Source organism: Cryptomeria japonica, chromosome 3 (genome assembly GCF_030272615.1).
Source record: "Cryptomeria japonica chromosome 3, Sugi_1.0, whole genome shotgun sequence".
Lineage (NCBI taxonomy): Eukaryota > Viridiplantae > Streptophyta > Pinopsida > Cupressales > Cupressaceae > Cryptomeria > Cryptomeria japonica.
The window spans coordinates 745,073,784-745,094,388 of NC_081407.1; the positions used below are offsets into that span (position 1 = coordinate 745,073,784).

Sequence of the window (20,605 nt, forward strand, 5' to 3'; positions counted from 1 at the left end):
AATCTAAACTCTTTAAAATCGTTCCATGCTCCTCTATCTCTAAAGATCCTCAAGATTCAAGGTGACCCTCACTTGGAAGAGCACTTGATCTCTTGGATGACAACCTAGAGAACAAGATTTAAATGATTCTAGGATAAAAATGGATGCAACTAAGATCCTAATGAATTCTAAGATGATGGATGAGATCTAGGATGCAAGATGCAAGACTAAATGCTCAAGATGATGAGGATAATGAAACTAGATTGATTCCAAATTAAAGATTAAATGATACTAGATGAGTTAATTAAGCTATGAAAAGATATGCATTTAAAGTAGACAATGTCCTAAAACATGATGCAAATGCTATAACGCTAATGCTAATGCTTGAAGATGACTCGAATGAGCTCCTTAACCTGCAAAATGACTATAATTTAGATGCACAAAGAGATTGAATTATTTTGAAGAAGGAATGGGCTCTATTTATAGGGAAAACAGAGAAATGGATGGTTGAGATTGAGTAATCTCAACAAGGGCTAGGATTGAAAGTTATCAATCCAAGTGTGGGATTCAATCCAATCCCAAGTTGACAAATGTCATCTTGAGAGGGCTTGAGAGGAGATGTAAGAGGCATTAAATGTCCGATGAGACGTGGTAGTTACCTTAGGAGGTAAGATTGTGGTTGGGTTAATGGATAACCAATGGATAAAGCCTTTACCCAAAGGGTAAACTCTTGTGCAAGGGTTAATAGGGTAACTAGGGTCAAAGCCATGAGTGCTTGATGAGACCCTTGAGTTAGATGAGGGTTAAGTTAGAGAGAAAGTCTCTAACCACGAGGGGAGGTTGAATTAACCATTAATGGTTAATAGGACTTTGGGGGATAAATTTGTAAGATTCCTTCCAAATTTGGGGAACTCAACAAGTTAATTTGTTGAAGAAATGAAGCCTTTAATGCATTTAGAAGACTTTCTTCCAAACTCGAGAAGTGACCTCCTCAAATTTAGGGAAAGGACATGATTAGAAGTTCAAACACGATTAGGATAGGATTTGGAGGTTTCTAGAAGGATAATTAGGTGGCAAGTGGGAGATGTAGGATTTTACAAGTGGGTGAAAAAAAGATTTAATTAAAATAAAATTGATTTATTTCAATTGTTAGTTGCAACTTGTATTTGATAGATTTAAATAAATATTGATTTATTTAAATGTGAATTTTGAATTTTGAATTTTGCAAGTGGGGGGGGGGGATTTATAAATAAATTTTGATTTATTTATTTGCAAAGGGGGTTTTAATTAAATGTGGATTTAATTAAAAGGGTAAAGAGGATAAATGGAGTTTTTTAATTAAATGTGAATTTAATTAAAATGACTAGAGGGGGATAGATGAAGAGAAATATTAAACAAATCTTTAATTTGATTAATAGGCTAATTAGAAGAATACAGATATCAAATAAATCTTAATTTAATTAACTGAAAGAATTAAGAATAATTAAATGAATAAAATTCAATTAAATCAAACAAATAAAAAACTCAATCCAAACACAATCCACACAAACAAAAAAATTAAGAATCATTTTCAAATTAAAATTGAAATTATTACAGAACATTAGATACCTATACACAAAAGATAAAATTCTAATACACCATATACAAATTGATAAATAAAAATAACATATCTTTTAACACATTAACTAAATTGTACTAACACATTTACTTAGACATATAATCATGACACCTGCTTCCCATAAGTGCTAACATATCAACGTTTATCCACAAATAAACAATACGGATGTAATAATTGAGTATAAAATAATCTCTAAAAAATGAGCCCTCCATCCGATGTATTGCACGCCGCTATAATTATTACCACATCTAACTCATCTCCCTTGAATTGATTAAAAAACTGTAAAGCTTATCGCTTCTCTTAGAAATAAAATTTAAATAAATAAAACAAAATCAGCAAGTGTGTGATCAAAGCATATCAGTAACAACGATACATTCTTTATATTATTTCATTATCTGCGTCTTATTATCTCCTTTTTTGCCCTTCAGGCGGTGAAATGTTTTCTGTTTGTGGGAGTTGAACCCTCGACAATGGATTTTACTCTGCAACGAGAGAATCATTGGCAGATATTGTTAAATTTGGCGGCACTGTAGCAAGCATTTGCTTTTTATGAGGCATGTATTTTTAGATTTTATTTGTTTTCAGTAGAATCGAAGAAAATTTGAAATTTCATGCCAAATTTGTGCTTAAAGATTTTGAAATTTGTACATTTTATTTAGCTTATCCATGCTGTAATCTCATAGGGGGATATTATAAAACAATCATTTTGATCTTCGTAGTGTTTTTCGTTTTTCCAATCCTTTTGAAATTTAATCTGTTTGTCAGCGTGATCAATCCTCTTTATTTTGTAGATTTCTAAGGATTTGAAGTCTGATTACAGTGTTTAGTTTATCCAGGCTGTATTCTCATTTTGATGTTCTCAGTGTTTTTCTTTTTCAAATGCCTTTTGAAATTTATCTGTTTGTCAGCGTGACCAGTCCTCTTTATTTTGTAAATTTATGAGGATGTGAAGTTTGATTACAGTGTTTCCTTGAAGTATGATTCAAAAATGAAATCGCATGAGAATAATCTCGAGAAACTGTTTATTTTATCAGTTTGATTTAAGTTACGCCGTAATATAGGACGTTCGTTATTGATTGTTTTTACACCGAATGTGCTTCTTGTTTTTAACTTTTGATTTTGTTAATGCGGTTAGCTGTTTCGATTCTCCTGGGCTCGTTTGGAAGGCTTGTTTATGTTAATATGAATTTTTTCATTAGGGTTGTGTAATAAGTTTTTTAATTTTTTTTTATTTGATGGGCAGAAGATCGCCAAGCACAGATGGGGTTGTTCAAGTGTTAGTCCTTCAGGATTTTGGGACTTGATGAAAGATGGGTGTTTTTGGACGATGCTTTTGGTTAGACATTGGTTGTTCGATTTGTGTCTAAGAGAGGAGATTTCCCGAAACAGGGGTTTCGTTAGACTTTGGTTCTGAGTAACTTGCATTTAATAAGGGAGATTTCCGTCACAGGCTGTGTTTGATTTTGGTTATTTGGAGCGATTTGTTTATTTAAGGGAAATTGTAGATGTTTGATTAAAGTTTAGTTCTAGGAGACTTTTGCTGAAGATTTCAGGAGGACACAAGACAAATTGTGGCTAAATTTAAATTGGAAACTTTGTCTGAGTACCGATTCTTGTTTCTGACATGGGATTGACACCAGCTTCGTCTCACCAGCAGAACCATTCGGGGTTGCAGTCAAGTATGGAATCATCAAATTCACCTTTAGAATCAATCATATCTTCAGCCTGTGCGGTTAGGGAGGCTTTTTCGCCAATGGCACTGGAATCCATGGTTCAAGGAGCAGCGAAAGATTTAGAGTCAGGCTTTCTTATGGTGAAGCAAAAGGCTCATCGCAAGAAGCAGAAAATGGAGATAACAGACGGTGTGCAGGCAAACAAGCAGAATTTGGATCCCTCAATGAACAATTTCTTGTTTTTAGAGGAGCCGAAGAAGGATTCCGCCATTAAATTTCCATTAAAGGCAGTTTGGGGCAACATCTTTCAGAATGCGAGCAATAAGTCTCGCAAAACAGAATCAACAAAGAAGAACTTGTCCCAAACAAATGTTGTAGCTTCCAAAATGCAGATCTCTAACGAAGAGACATTCTGTGGAAACTGTTTTCTTGTTGCTGTTACACGGACTTTTCTAGGGAGCTTCCTTCAAGCAATCCCAAACCATTTCAAAACTGTAAAGAAGTGCTTTGGAAAGCATACCGCTCATGCAACTGGTGAAATGAAAACTAAGGAAATAAATGTTGAATTTGTCGAAAAAACAGGGCCATTTTTATCCATTCAGTTATTGGCAAACAAATCTCTGCTCAAGAACACAGAGTTGCATCCGGATGGTAGTTTCTCAGTTAATGTGGAAAAATCTGACTCTGTTAAGGAGAAAGATCTCTCTTTTGAAGTATTTTTCAACTATCTTTTGGAGTATTGCCTTCAGACCGGCCTTAAATTGCAGCAAGACAAGAAACAGGAACAGAAGGAATGTATCAATGAGAAGAATGCTAGAAAAGAACCAGAAGTTTCTTCTATCATGGATATTGGTCGAAAGCCTTCTTTTCTACCAGATTTCAAAGGTATGGATATTTTTCATAGAATTTTGAAAGGAAATAAAGTGGACAAAGATGGATTGGTAGCTAAACTGAGGTTTGCAAGGATTGGAGGAGCATCAGAAATTTTAGTTGATTCCACTACCAAAGAAGAGATTGGAGGGCAGGCAAATCGAACAATTGACGCTGAAAGCAATCATATCAAAAAAGCTGAAGCAAATCCTGCCCAGAAGCTTACAACTGAGATTTTTAATGCATCTTTAACAAATGTTGAGAGGTTGAAGACCACTTTGTCTGCAATACCATTGGCAGAAGTGAAGGAACGTCTGCATCAAATTGGAAAATCACAGGACTATCCAGACCTGAAGCAGCTCTTTTCTTTCCAGCATGTCTTTGATTATGCGCAAACTGAAGGTTGTTGACCCAGAATTTGCTTATTTTGAAAATGTTTCTATCTTTCAGAAATGTTTTTATTTTCATTTTTTATTGAATAATGTTCAAGTATTATTCATTGCTGCAACTGAAATAACTCACAAGTAGAAGATGGATGATATTTGGTAATTTAATGTGGTCAACATTATAGGTGCCTAATAGTGTGCCATAATTCAGATTAAAGTGGAAAAGTATTAGCAAATTCAATCCTTTTCGAAAGTTAAAGGTAGTGCAAATCATAAGCTTAAGATGGATGACCCTTTAGTAATGTATTCCTGCCAATATTGTATGCAAATCACAAGCTTAAAATGGATTATCTTTGGTAATTAGTTCAGACTAAAAGGGAAGAAGTAAGCCACAAATCTAAGCCTTGCTCTAAATCTAAAGTGTGCTAACAATAATCTAGAAGCTTGGATGTGTGGTTGCACGTTCTAATTGTTTACTAAATTATTGACTTGTAAGCCATTATGTGCATAGTCATTATATCTGATATTTTATCAAACATTTCCTAATATGTTTAATAAAGCAATGGTTTTAATGTGAAAGACATCTACCTTTCCTGGAAGCCTTCAATAGCAGTGTTTGAATTTGTATCTCTATATTGTCTTTTAGGGATTATATGGGTTATTATAAATGTATAAGGTCACTGTAATGATTCAGTGACTGCTTCCAGTTTTATTTATTATTTGTGTGTCTCTGTAGTATCTCCATTTATTATTGTTAAGCTCTTGAATGTACATTTGGTCAACCCTCTTGAATTATGTGAAGGCTATAATTCCTAAGTGGCTTTGTCAGTCTCAAAATAAGAGATATGCCTTTGTTTACTTCTTTTGCCGAAAAAGTGATATTTGCAAGTTTTTATTTCAAAGAAGACAAAATACCAAAGTTTACTGAACTGTCAATGTAGCCACATAAACATGTCTAGTATTTAGCTGGTTAGCATATTTATAAAATGAGTCCTGGCGATCAGAATTGTAAGCATCCCAAATACCATGTTTAAAAAGGTTGAAAATAAAGATGAAAGGTTTTGCATTGAAAATAGGATCCAGAGTCATAGGCCAGGGTAAGATGTAAGATCTAGCTTGAATGCAGTATCTTAAACTTTCTTAGTGATGGTTTACCAGCCATACAGACAAGGTGCAATCTTGTAGTAAGGTCTCATGGGTCTTTCCTTCTGCAGATGAAGGCGCACTTCATCAACAATCTTGTATTGCATTGTTTTACAATTCCCCCAAGTGATATAGTAGTTCATCTTGCAAGTAGTTATCTGGGTTTGTCTTGCCATCTTTTACCATTTAATGGATTTCTCCAATGTCTTGATCTGTTTGATACGATTTTGGCCATGTTTGGTTCCATGTCCACATGTGCCAAGCATAGTGAGGACTCAGGTTTCCTTAGGAAGGAGACCCACTCAAATGATCTAGTTCTGGGCTGGCACTCCCTTTCTTATGCCTGATGTTATAGTGGAATTATTGAAGGTACTGGGAGTATTTGTTGTGACACTTTTACTCCAATTTGTTTCGAATCTGCAACTGCAATGGCTTATTGTTGGTATGAGTGATGGTTTCTTTTATTAAATTTGTACGGCTGCCAATGCTTACTTGCCTGGACAATGGCTTGCAGCTCTATCATATGTTGGATATGTTCTTATTGTAGCAGTGAAACATGATAGAATATTGGTTACCTGAATTAAAGATTGTTTTGAGTGCATTATTAGATGCATCACTCCATCTCAAATGGTTGCTGTGAGTTGGGCAATGCAAGTTACAGACGCGGCTGACCAGTTAAATAATGCCTGTGCACTACGTATGGTAATTTGAATGAAAGGCTAAGAGGTGTGAGAGAAACCAAGTACAATTCTCTTACAGAATTTTCAAACCCAAGAAACTGAAATTGTCTAAGGGTCTTTGGGATAGGTTAATCTTGGATCTCATGGATCTTGGTTGGCTCAAAATGTACTCCATGTTTGTCACTGATGCCCCAAGTATTGTATCTACTTCATGGCAAATGAACACATATCCAACTTGCATGCAACTCAGTTGGCTTGCTGAAGATTGTTTAGATGTTTTTTTCATGTCTTACTGAAGATATGTTATCCATGTAAATAACAAAAAATAATCTTGTGAAGCAGTCCGAGGGTATCACCCACCATCCTCATGAAATGTTGTTAGAGTGTTGGTTAATCCAAAGCATATTGTCAACCATTTAGAGAAGGCTTCTATGGTTTGTATTAGATTTTCTAGATGTAATAGTGTTGACAATGGCTTGATTTGAGATCTGTATTGTTAAAGATCTTAGGGAAGACATGAAGATGGTAAAACAATTGAAAAAATTGAATAGGTATTATGGTTGGAAGCTTGAAAGACTTTAAGTTGTAGAATTAGTCAAAACTTAAGTCAGACTTGGTGTTTAATTAATTGCTTAATTAATTAGTATTGATTAGCCTCCCAAGTATTTAAATAACCATAATTAACTAATCAATTGACCTATTATGTAATTAATCAGTCAGTCAATCAATTAATTAATTACTAAGTAAACTAATTATTTAACTAATCAATCCTTTTCCCCCCTTACCATCCCTTTTTTGTTTCCCCTTATCTCAGTAATGGTTCTAGCTGACATGCTACACTTCCTAGTGTTGCATAACCATTCACGAGAGATTCTGTCCATCGCCCTTAATTAAGCAAGCATTCTTGTCAATCTACTAGATAATGATGGCATTCTAATGGGACTTGAAACATTGGGTTTAGGTTTTTTGATGCTTGTTGATCCAGCATACTTACATACAATCCCGTGCATTTGTAAAACTCATCACGACTCCCAAGTACTCCCAAAGTGACCCTCGGCCTTCTACTCCCCCCAGTTTGTACAATGTGATGTATTGGGGTGCATTGTCTTGAGGTGGGATTCTTTGCACTTAAGTCATTTGAAATTTTTGTTCCATTCTCTTCTAATTATGTATTTTGATTTGATATTTTCATAAATGTTACAAACATTCTTCTCTAATATGAAATATAAATATATATGAATGTTATCTCTTTTGTTTGTATGCTGGGCTTCATTTATTTATGATTGAATGAGCAAGATGGTTTTAGTTATTATAGAATACTTCTATAAGTGATTTACTTTTTTGCCCCAGGTAGGAAGTTCTTTGAGGAGTTGGACAGAGATGGTGATGGTCGAGTAACGCTTGAGGATCTTGAAGTTGCAATGCGAAAGAGAAGGTTACCACGACATTATGCCCATGAGTTATTACGGCGGACTCGAACCCATATGTTTGCAAAGTCATTTGGGTGGGAACAGTTTCTGTCTTTGATGAAACAAAAGGAGCCAACGATTGTTTCAGCATATGTTTCCTTGAGTTTGAGCAAGTATGGTACTCTTAAGAAAAGTCAGGTATTAACAACACTGAAAAGTCAAGGTCTTCCAGCAACAGAAGAAAATGTTGTTGCAATGATGCGTATTTTAAATGCTGATACAGAAGGAGTTATTTCATATGGCCATTTCCACAACTTTATGCTGCTGCTTCCACCGGAGCATCTTCAAGATGATCCATGGTATTATTGCTCTACCCATATTTTTTTCTTTAAGTTAATAATGTAGAAATGCTGAAGATTTTTGTTGCATAAAATGATGCAGCCTATATCTTGATATAAGCTTTATGCCATTTCTTTATTCTTTTAGCTTTTACTTTTAGAATGGACCATGGTATTTTTTTTTGCTATAAGAAAACCTGGTTATAGGCTTCAGGAACCAAAAAGAGAACACGGCCATTGGCCACCCGTACATAAGAAATACAAAGAACCAAAGCCCAATCAACATGAGCACAACCATGGGATTTTGAATCATGCACTACGAGGTTTTTTTTGTGTGTGATTTTTGCAATCTGATGTTCCCACATTTTGCCTGCTGATATTCCTTTAAATTTCATCACATGTGGAAATCATTTGTCTGTCCTAGTTTTATTAATGAATGGGCACTATGAGTTGTCTTTAGAGATCCAGAGAAAATTTTTAATTGAATTGATAATCACAATTAATGTGTTAAGTTTCCAAATTCTAGGTTTTGAATTATGAGCTATCTTAAGCAGACTTGATGGCAGGGGATTGAATGAGATGACTGGTTTCTGTTAGAATTGGCACATTTCAAAAACTGAGGAACCTGTTGGATCTGCTATATTTGACTCAACTTTGGCAAAAACCTAATTCACTCTCTTCATGTCCATGTTTTTCAGCCGTGGATGGAAGCATCTCAAAGCCATGGTTTGCTGGTATTGTTGGGGATTTAGGCTTGTCGTAGTTATTTTGACCAAGTGAGGCATACGGTATAGGGCTTTGGTTCTTTTTGAGTCTTTTGATCAAATTTGACCTTGTATTGTTAAACTAATCTTTTGGCAATTGAACTTTGACTTTTATTAGGAGCATCCATCTTTGTGGTGGCTAACTAAAAAAGTATTAAAAGAGCTGATTTTGATTTAGTTGGAAATTTTTTAAACTTTCATTTATTATTGTTCTATTTGATGGCTAGTTGTTTGCCATGACATTATGTTTTGATGCTGGCTGGATTTAGACTATCGTTATGTTTTATGTAAAAGCCTTAGGTTGTTCAGATACTTTTGGACATTGAAATGTAACCTGTTATATAAAGATTCCATCAATATCATAGAATTTGTATGTAATCAACCTGTTCTGATAAATTGACAAAGGGATTAAAAATGAATGCTTTTAATTAGGAGAAATAGGTGTTGTTTGAATTCTCTTTTCTGTTGGATCAACATTCTCAACTTTAGCAGGCATCACATGTGCAGTATGATGCTAAATAATGAGTAGCTTGAATACTAGATGCTGTGGATCCATAGGATACATTTCCTCAGAGCTTTTAAGGTTCACAGGGATGCAATAAATCACTGTAGAATCCTGATTGTAAGACATCCATGGCATGCCATGTGTACCACGTTCCTTACCAAATTTTCTTCTGTATTGCTTTATGGTGTTGCTGTGATGGTTCCAGGATATAGTAGTTACTGTCACCGTTTCTGAGTCTCAATGATCAACTAGCAGTTGTTGCCCTTATGATTCTTATACACGAGAGGACCTAGGACGTATCAGTAGGAAATACATTGCCATTTCTTTATTTATTTGTTGTTTTGGATTCCAGTTCCTGCCTTGCAAATATTTCTTCTCTTATTTGTTTCGTGATCTGAAAATCTTCTAAATACCATTGGTACAAATCTTTATTTTTCTTGCACATCTGTATTATGATTTGCTAAAATCTACAAGCTAGATGGTACAAAGAAACATATGGTGATTTTTGTTAAGGGGGACGTGATAGTTTGTCTTAATTGAAATGTTTATTTTTGGTGTAGGAGCCTTTGGTTTAAGGCTGCAACTGTGGTAGCTGGTGCTCCACCTATTGTTATACCTGCAGGAAATGTTCTTAGGGCTGCACTGGTTGGAGGCTTGACCTGTGCAATGTCAACCTCTTTAATGCATCCCATTGACACGATAAAGGCAAGTTTTCTATTTGAATTTTTGCTAATATGTGGGATGGATTTTAATTTGTGTTCGACAACCATTTTTTTAAAAACTGTTTTGCTTGCCCTTTTTCGGAGTAGAGTGTTGTGGAATTCACCTATTTCAGCTTTCAAGAAATTATATTTATGGAGTGCCAAAACAGTTGATATATAGAACTCTGTTATTCACTGGTTTTTTGAATCTAAATAACAAGTTAGCTCATATGCATTCTCATGTGTTGGAATGCAGTGGATTGTATCTGATTTTAGATAATAATTTACCTGAGAGGAAAGAAAGAAATAAATTATATTAAAGTCTGCAAAAGACCAAAGTAGGTCAACTGGATTCAATATTAGGGCAAGTTACAATAACAAATGGTGATTGTTAAAGGACTCCAGCAGCCATAAACCATGAGTAGTGGTAACTCAAAATCCTAGACAAAAAAGATTATACTAACCCTTGTAATACAGCACAATTCTGCTAAGGTCATTTGCAGGTTGTCTCTATTTCCAACAAAAAGCTGCTTCATTTTCGTAATGATTTTCTATATTGTGAATTATATTGGTTATAGTATTTGTTTTGCTGTAGTGCTTATGGACTGTGATTTTTTTTGGGTAATTAATATGGACTATTATTTGCATTGTTGCAATGCATGTTGACTGCTTTGTTCTGTCTTAGAGCATGCATACAGACTTAACTTGCCAAATGCTATTTTTTTTTCTTTGGGTATATGCTATGTATGCTTATAGAATAGATATAGAACCAAAAGCCCTAAGTCCATAGGTGGATGTGCACAGCCCATTGGAACTTTGGGAATTGAGCACATTTTGGGAGTTCAAACTCTCTGTAATTTACTTGTAAAGCGCTTTATGGCTTGGTAGCTTATTTCAATGTGATACCATAAGAATATGACCTTTTTGCATACAATGTCTTTCTTGTTCACAAGCAGGGATTTGGAGTATTATGAATTGCATGTATTCTGGTGTTATTAACTATGGGATTGAATCATTGAATGTTTGGGTGTAGTTGAGCATTGAATAAGTGCATTCATTCTATTAAAATGTATTACTTTTTTAATTTTTTCTCTAATGGTGGCTTCTGTATCAAATAAGAATTTGTGCACATGACAAAGTCATATCAACTGAAGAAACCAGGCAGGTCAAGTGGAAGTATCCAAGATTCTGTTGCACATTTTCATCCTCTTTCATAACTTAGTTTTGTATGCTTTTTGTGTTGATGTTATAGCTAGGTCGGATTCCTTCTAGGACCGACCTAGCACTTTTGGGTGGCTAATTGGCCTGTCAGCCTTAGCCACAATATCTTGCAAAGTTCAATGTATAACTTGTTATTAGGTCTGGCCCTAAATGGGCGTCATCATTTGTGAAATGTAATTATAACATGTAACTTGTATTAGGTCCGGCCCTATACAAGTAACTTGTAAATTGTAATTGGGCTAACTCAATGTGTGGGCTCCAAAATGAGATTCAATTATTAATTGAAATGCAAGGCTGACCTAAGGAGAAGAGACATAAAGTCTCACATATATGCAAGATCTTTCTTGCATCAATAACACATGCATTCAGCAATCAATCTCATTCACACATCAGCAAACTACCTCTGCTATTGATCAGCGAATTACTTCAGCGAATCAGTTGTCTTGTGCAACGAATTCATCCTAGATATTATCTAGGGCTGGCGAACTTCCATCTAGGGCTGGCAAACTTCCTTTAGGACTGGCGAACTCATCCACAAGGACAGCGAACTCCTCCTAGGGCTGTCAACTTCATCTACAAGGTCAGCGGACTTGTTCTAAGGGCTGCAAGATCAAGCGAATGGTCTACAATCAGATTATTGAATCATCTACAGCAAGCATACCTCAGATAAGGCTGCCCTAGTTTGTGCTCTAACTTGATTATCATCTGCTGATTATATTATGCTTCAAGTGTTGAAGCAAAAGTTGTAAGACTTCTACTGATTTTGAGTTAATATAATCTGAGATCTTTGTTGCTGGATTTTTCACCTCCAAGAGGGAGGTTTTCCCAGGTTTCTGTTGTGTTATGTGTGTTTATTGTTTCATTTCTGCATGTTTTTATCAGTCTGATCTATAAAAGTAACATGGTATCAGAGCGGGTTTGAAGCAATTGTGATCAGACTGTCTGATAGCAGCGACGCACTCTTCACCTTCATCAAGCAATTTCCAGCATTGAAGATGGTGACCGGTTTAAAGGTTGAAGATAGACTTGATGGAGCTTTGAACTTCACCTCGTGGAAGGTTAGAGTTCTTATTGCACTTGAAGAGAATGATTTACTTCAGTTTGTAGAAGGAAAAGATCAGCCTGAGTTTGAAGATCGAGAAGAGAAACTCCAATTCAAGAAGAATGCTGTCAAAGCAAAGAAGATCCTGATTGACTTCGTAAGGATCACCTTGTGCCTATCATTTCCAAGATGTCTTCAGCCAGTAGAGCACTTGCATTGAGGCAGCAACTTCATCAAGTCAAGATGGCAAAGGGAGAATCAATCATATACTTCTTCATGAAGATTGCAGAATTGAGAGATCAGCTTAGCGCCATTGGAGATGAAGTTGTGGACAAGGATCTTGGCATGCTAGTGTTGAATGGCCTTCCTCACTCTTGGGAGCCATTTATCTAAGGCATAAGTGGGAGATCCAAATTTCCCAAATTTGATTGCCTTCATGCTGATTGTATTCAAGAAGAGTCAAGGTTGATATCAAGAGGAATTGAGCATAATCATTATGATGTGGAAAATCAAGTCCTTGCTACACACACTTCTATGGAAAGAGGCAAAAGAAGAAAGAGGGATAGAGACTGAGATCCACATCCTATTCCGAAAAAGGACTTATCTCACATTCAATGTTTTAGGTGTGACAAGTATGGCCACATCGGTCGAGAGTGCAAATTTAGATCTACTCCTCTAGTTTCTTCTACGGAAGTTGACAAAGGACACCTTTGGAGGAGCCAAGGAAATATCATTTCAGCTTTAGAGGGAGCTTGACATTTCAGCTTCAGAGGGAGCTACATTGTCTTGAAGATTTTGTTATTGCATTCTTCTCTGTGAGAGAAGTTTGAGGTGCAAGCCCTTGTTAATGCATTCTTCTCTGCGAGAGAAGTTTGAGGTGCAAGCCCTTGTTAGTGCATTCTTCTTTGCGAGAGAAGTTTGAGGTGAAAGCCCTTATTCCACCCTCTACGAGTAGGTATGGTGGATCCACCATTTGCGAGTAGGTATGGTGGATGTCATGTGAGAGACTCCATGACTTGGCACTTGTGTTTATTCACCCTCTGGGAGTAGCCATGGTGAACGTCATGATGAGATGACGACATCACGTTGAGGCTTTCGTGATGGGCACTTGTGTTCATTTTTTTTTTTTCCATCCATGGGAGTAGCCATGATGGACCCATCCTCTGGGAGTAGCCATGGTGGATGTCACCATGTGACTCATATGTTGAGAAGGACTCCTCCCTATCTAAGAGGGAGTGTTGATGTTATAGCTAGGTCGGATTCCTTCTAGGGTCGACCTAGCAATTTTGGGTGGCTAATTGGCCTATCGGCTTTAGCCACAATATCTTGCAAAGTTCAATGTATAACTTGTTATTAGGTTTGGTCCTAAATGGGTGTCATCATTTGTGAAATGTAATTATAACATGCAACTTGTATTAGGTCCGGCCCTATACAAGTAACTTGTAAATTGTAATTGGGCTAACCCTATGTGTGGGCGCCAAAATGAGATTCAATTATCAATTTAAATGCAAGGCCAACCTAAGGAGAAGAGACATAAAGTTTCACATATATGCAAGATCTTTCTTGCATCAATAACACATTCATTCAGCAATCAATCTCATTCACACATCAGCAAACTACCTCTGCTATTGATCAGTGAATTACTTCAGCGAATCAGTTGTCTTGTGCAATGAAGTCATCCTAGATATTATCTAGGGCTGGCGAACTTCCATCTAGGGCTGGCGAACTTCCTTTAGGACTGGCGAATTCATCCACAAGGGCAGCAAACTCCTCCTAGGGCTGTCAACTTCATCTACAAGGTCAGCGAACTTGTTCTAAGGGCTGCAAGATCAAGCGAATGGTCTACAATCAGATTATTGAATCATCTACAGCAAGCATACCTCAGATAAGTCTGCCCTAGTGTGTGCCCCAACTTGATTATCATCTGCAGATTATACTATGCTTCAAGTGTTGAAGCAAAAGTTGTAAGACTTCTACTGATTTTGAGTTAATATAATCTGAGATCTTTGTTGCTGGGTTTTTCACCTCCAAGAGGGAGGGTTTCCCAGGGTACTGTTGTGTTATGTGTGTTTATTGTTTCATTTCTGCATGTTGTTATTAGTCTGATCTATAAAACTAACATTTTGTTTTGTGCATTGCATATCTTTTGATTGTTCAGTTTTATGAGCATCATTATTCATAATCCTCTATTTTATGATTTCCAGATGAAATTGGATACATAAATTGAGTATTTGCAAGAAAGTCTGTAGTGCTTTTTTCAATGTAATAATCACAAATATATTCAAATGTGGACTTTGACATCTTTCCAAGTGAAGAGAATTATACATGTGGGATATATGTTGCGACATGTGCACCTTCTGGATAAGGTATCTTAAGCACATCAACTACCATCTATTTGCCTCTTGTCCTAAAGTGTCTCCTAGTAAATGAGATTGGTGGATAATCTGATTTCAGATTTGCATATTTCCTCTTTGGACCTCAATTTTTTCAGTAGAAGATGACATGGATTCTTATCCATCTATGGCTAAGGGTGGAGGTATGATACATCATATAATTTGCCACATCAGCAAGCTTAGTGAAAGGTGCCAAAAAATGTATTTTTACCGGTATGACCAAATCTTGTGCAATGAAGCACCTAGTAGTTGAACCAAAAAATGCCATTTGTTGATAAACAAAAATAATATTCTTATTTAAAAATTAACTTATACACAACATAAATGAGTACAATACTTTTTGATAAGTCTAATTGTTTTTATACCTAACCTTAAATGTTATTATACCAAAGCCTAAATCCTGAGTAGGAAACCCTAAATGCTGTCATACACTGCCCCAATATTCCAGCTATAAAAGCTACGTTGTAGCAAGATTTTAGCAATATTTTCACTTAGACAAAGGCATAGAATATGCTTTCATCTGGTTTGAGTGTGGGATCCATCTACTTAAGTAGGTCAAAAAATTTAAAAGATTAAAAGTTTGAGATTGTGGTAATGATGAGTTAGCAGAAATGATGGTTAAATAATTTCCCTGAATAGGTGTTTTTGCTGGCAAAATGCCCAATAGGAGCATCATCCTACCAGATGTGAATGTCATGGAGTGGCCAAGGCCATGGAAGTGCTTTTGGCCTTTGAGCTGCTAGGTGTTGATCGTGTTTTCATGCACTATGCAACGCAGAATAAAATACCAATGGCACTCTATCCTCTCTTGAATAAAGACTCAAATGCTGAAGATTTGCAAAGGGTCACTTGAGACGACTTCAAGGTTCTCGATGTTAGGTCTTAACATGTTGGATAACTTCAATGGTATGATGTGATTTTCTGTACCTGCGACGGGACTTTCCTACTTTCTTGCTTCAATCTCAATGGTTATAACATACTTCAAATGATGTTGCAATATTGCTCTCTTCTACTTTTACTGATAGTTGATAAAAAAAATGAAAAAGGATATGGTTAAGGAATGCTATTCTAAAATAAGAGTGTAAGACAATGGACAATCTCAAGTGAGCTCAACTAAGCTTTGCTTTGACATCCCATGATCATCTCCACAATGCTATTGCAATCTTATAAGGGGTAGCTCAATTATTTTCAAATTACCAACTCAAACATAGACCCCTTCAAAATGAAGCATATCAATGATGAAGTAGCAATTGAAGTTAAGCTTTGGCTGATTAATTCCAGTTGACTACGCAAGGCAAGTTTGCAATTAACAAACTGCTAGTAGTATGGATAATGGAGCTTCACTTTCAATCATGCATATATATCTTTCACTCATCTAAAACTTAAAAGCAAATTCTATTCCATTTTTTTTTTCTTTTTGAATATAAGCTCTCACAAAAGGTATGAAGAAACAAGCAATGTTCCAAAACTCAATAAGTCACCAACACTTGAATGATTTTATTAATTTTTGAAACATCAAGCAACAATTCTTCAAAGTCTTTTGATTGATCTCCTTCTCTGATTTCTAATCTCTCATATCTAATCTCTCATCTTCCATTTCTTCATCAGATGACCCCTCATTTCCCATCTTTTAAAATGTTGCCTGAATGCCTCGATCACTCAATATATGAGGTTGTGCCTCCGCCCATCGTTTTGTGTTTGCAATGATAGGCTCCATCAACTCTTTCAAATCTGTAATCTCAATATCATTCCAATTGACCTTCACTTGCTTATCCTTTTCCTTCTCATACATCAGTAGGAAATATTTGCCATTGTCTTGTGTCTGATCAGGGACTCGGATTACCTTAGTTGCTCTGATAATATCAATAGGTAGCATGGAACACATCTTCTTTCTTATTCCCAAATCATCTGATACATTCATGAAGTGATCCTCTAGGTGTAGCTCATGCTGGTAAAAAGTTCGCAGGGAAGTCGCTGATCACACTGATCACCGAAGATATCAAATCAGATTGGTCTCCCCTCAAGTCTAATAATCAAATCGAAAGTTGTGAAGAAATTCGCTGTCCCAAATCAGATGTAATTCGCAGCATCTCAAATTGAATCGCTGTGAGTTGCTATTGATCAAAATATAATTACTTTGCTGTGACAAGAAATGAATTCGCTGCCCCACAAAGATTGAAAGTCGCTGTCCTACTAGTTTGCTGGTAATCAGTAGATTAAATTGCAGACATGAAGCAATCTCAATCTTAATTTGATCAAATAAAATGATCAAATTTGAGCTTATAATTGTTCAAGGCAGCTGGTACCTCATCACAGGTATTGGTGATTCACATTAAATGTGTTTTGATTGGGATAATAGAATTCAACCACCTTCATTCAATATTGATTGCAATCTTGATGCTTCAAATTGTGGTGCCTTGGAAATTCAAACTCTCTCATTCATAATCAATTTTTAATAGCCAAGATAACATCGATTAAACACGTTGCATTATAATCCCAAACTTTGCCTTCTGAATTTTAATCGCCTTCCAATCATTATATAATGGTAAACGCCTGTCATTGAATGCAATTCAATGATGTTTGATAAAATGCATTGAGTCTTGCAACTCAAGGCACCTAGTGCAAATAGTCTTGCATTGTTAAACGCCATCCTTTATACTTACCGAATTTACAAACACATTATCGCTGAGCTTGCGACATCCATTAAATGCTTGATCAATCTTGTAAAGCAACATTGAATTTCGCACTCAAGTCACATAACTTAGAAATTTTAATATATTGATTTTTGATAGTGATTGAGCTGGCCACCTTGAGTAAATGATTAGTGTCAAACTGTATCATGATGAGGCATCGATTTGAATTACTTGCATTTGTGCAACCATCTTTAATAAATGTCTTTCATTGGTCTCTTGAACTCTTCATTGCACTTACAACTCGCAATGAATGAGTTGCATTGTGTTGATCAAAGTATAGCCATCTTGAACTTATTCATTTGAACTTGAGCTTGTTCATGAGAATCGATTAGTAATAGCATCAAAGTCAAAGGATGGGCCTCTTGGTCAAAGGACAAAGCTCTTGTTCAAAGGATGAAGCTCTTGTTCAAGGGACGAGGGTCATGTTTGAAGGATGAGGCTCCCGTTCAAAGTACGAGGGTCTTGGCTAGAACGCCTCAACCTTTTCCATGCCATAGCCAAAAATTTGATTTTTGAATTTTTGAATTTTGAATTTTTTTTTAATTTTTTTAATTTTTTAATTTTTTGATTTAAAAAGACTCTCACTTACTCTACGCTAAGCTACTGCAAAGACTATGACACCTTAATCTACAACTACAAAAGCAAAAGAGAGGGGTCCCCATTTATGATGGGGCGATGTGTGATTTGGTCACAACACTAGGTATCTCAATTCATTCTTCTTAATAAAAGAATTTTAGAGAAACACAGGACACCATTGTGGATTAACTCCCCTTGTTCTGACTTCTTCTCCTGCAATCTGAGCTGAATCATCTTTGTGTAGTTGATTATACATGCAATTGTGGCCACCGAGGACATCAAAATTCTGCTCAACACTCAAATATTGGACAACAAGACTGCTCAATACCATCATTTGCACAACTCTTAAAAGCAAGACTAAGAGGCTCAGCAGATTGGCCCTTCATCTGAGCATCCCTGCAAACATGATCCCTTTGAATGGGCATTTTGGATATCCATTCTTGAGTCCTGTAATTACATGCAGCAATATGCCCCTCTTTTGCCTCCACAAACCCAATATTTGAAAACTTATGAAGAACAAAATCGCTACATCTAATTATGGGGCCAAGATTGAATGCCAACCATTGAAAAGAGTCCTCAATAGCTGTGAATCCAACATTTCTCATTTATGGATACAAAACCCAAATGAATTTAATTTTTTACCAATGTACAAAACAGGACCAATAAAAAATCAGTACCGATAAAAACTACAAACGCTGCATGGAAGATCAATTGTACAATTACAGAAGAGAAAAATCTAATCACAGTCCTAAAACAGAAGCCCATGCAGGTCAAATTGCAAACCCATTGACAGGACGTGTCCATACTTGTTGAATTTTTTTAAAAGAAAACAATATAACACATAACAGATAGCCAAGGAACTTTGCCTCCATTAATTTATGAATATTAATGCTCTTAGTATTGTTTAAAATGTATACCTGAATCTGGCACTAAATTAATAAAGATATTTCACAAGGGCGTTGGTGCTAAGTTCACATTGTGTTGCATTGAAGGAAGGAGCGCATGGATTGCATCAGAATTTACAACCATTTCTCTCAGAAGTATTTATGTGCTGATAATGGAAATGTTTAAATATATTATTGATTTTGAAAAAAAAAATGCTGATAGCGGTGTCCTATCTTATGTGGAATAAAAGTATGTGATTGTGACATGATAGTTTATAAAAAATGTACATTTCTTTACATACTTACACCATGTTAAATAACATCTATTTTGGTCATGTCAAAATGTTGACCACTTTTTTTTTGGATATAAATTTTTCATTGAAGTATTGATAAGATACTAATGGAATAATTTCTTATAGGAATTGGGGTCATATACTCTCAAGCCCAACTATTGGCTCCTCTCCTAATGATCTCAAACATTTCAATTATAAGTATTTAGTTAACACATTATATTGCCAAAAGGCGTACCTATCTCTTTATGTTCTTATTCATAGATTTTCAAGGATAAAATATTGTGTTCTGCATAAGCACGAGCCTCATATTTCAGCTTTGCATATGCTTCATTATTTGAGTAACTAGAATCTATGCATCAGACCGTTTATTACAACACGTAATTGGTAAAAAAATGATTGATATTATTTATAGAAGCTGAAGATTATAAAGAATCAAAGAATTACAAAAAGAGGAAGTTTCTAAAAAGAAACTGCTGAAAGATCGGAAACACTATCTTACCTAATTATTTACATAAAATACATTATTGACCATTAATAAATTACGTACTAAAGTATTAGTCTAATACCTTCCTTAATGGTCAATCTGTCAACTACACCAAGCTGTCCCTTGAATTTAGCAAACTTATTTGGGCTGAGAGACTTGGTGAGAATGTCTGCAGTCTGATTTGCAGTTGGAACATACCGCAACTGAACTGAACCGTCTTCAACAAGCTTTCGAATAAAATGACAATGAGTTTCCACATGCTTGATTCTTTCATGAAAGATGAGATTCTTGGCAAGTTTGAGCACTCCCTGATTATCACAGAACAAGGGAGTCGGACTTGCTTGAGATATTTGCATATCCGCAAGCATCCGATGAAGCCAAACTGCCTCACAAGCTCCCTTATCTGCTCCTCGATACTTTGCTTCTGTCGAGGAGAGAGCTCTTGCTTGTTGCTTTTTACTAGTCCATGTGACCACCAGATCCCGAATTGAACACACATCCAGATGTTGATTTCTTGTCATCGACCGAACCTGCCCAATTTGAATTTGTGAAACCACTAAGTCTAGGATCATGACTCCGAGCGTAAAGAAGTCCATAATCAGAAGTGTCCTTCACATAACGCAGCACACGCTTCGCTGCTACCCAATGATCAGTCTTGGGGGCTATCATGAAGCGTGAAATGTAGGTCACTGCAAAACTGGGATCAAGTCTAGTGGAAGTGAGATAGAGGAGACTGCCCACTAGTTGCTTGAATGTTGTTGCATATACAAGAGGAGAATCAGACTTGGCTGACAACTTCAATCCTATCTCCATAGGCGTGGAAGCAGGTTTACAATCTTGCATTCAAAACCTGTCAAGCAAGTTCCTGGCATACTTAGATTGAGTAATAAAAATGCTACCATCAGTTTGCCAAACCTCAACACCTAAACAATAATGGAGAAGCCCCAAATCTA

At 36.0% G+C, this 20,605-nt stretch overlaps 1 protein-coding gene across 1 annotated transcript in view; it reads left to right on the top strand.

Annotated features, from left to right (window-relative positions):
* Positions 1 to 2,844: 2,844 nt before the first annotated feature.
* The window catches only part of LOC131042304 (uncharacterized), a 38,135-nt gene continuing 20,374 nt past the window's right edge, over positions 2,845 to 20,605 (top strand). Inside the window, exons 1-3 of the mRNA XM_057975644.2 lie at positions 2,845 to 4,542; positions 7,700 to 8,117; positions 9,926 to 10,070. Of these exons, the coding sequence (XP_057831627.2) occupies positions 3,222 to 4,542; positions 7,700 to 8,117; positions 9,926 to 10,070 (1,884 nt within the window). The 5' untranslated portion in view covers positions 2,845 to 3,221. The remainder of the gene's footprint in view (positions 4,543 to 7,699; positions 8,118 to 9,925; positions 10,071 to 20,605) is intronic.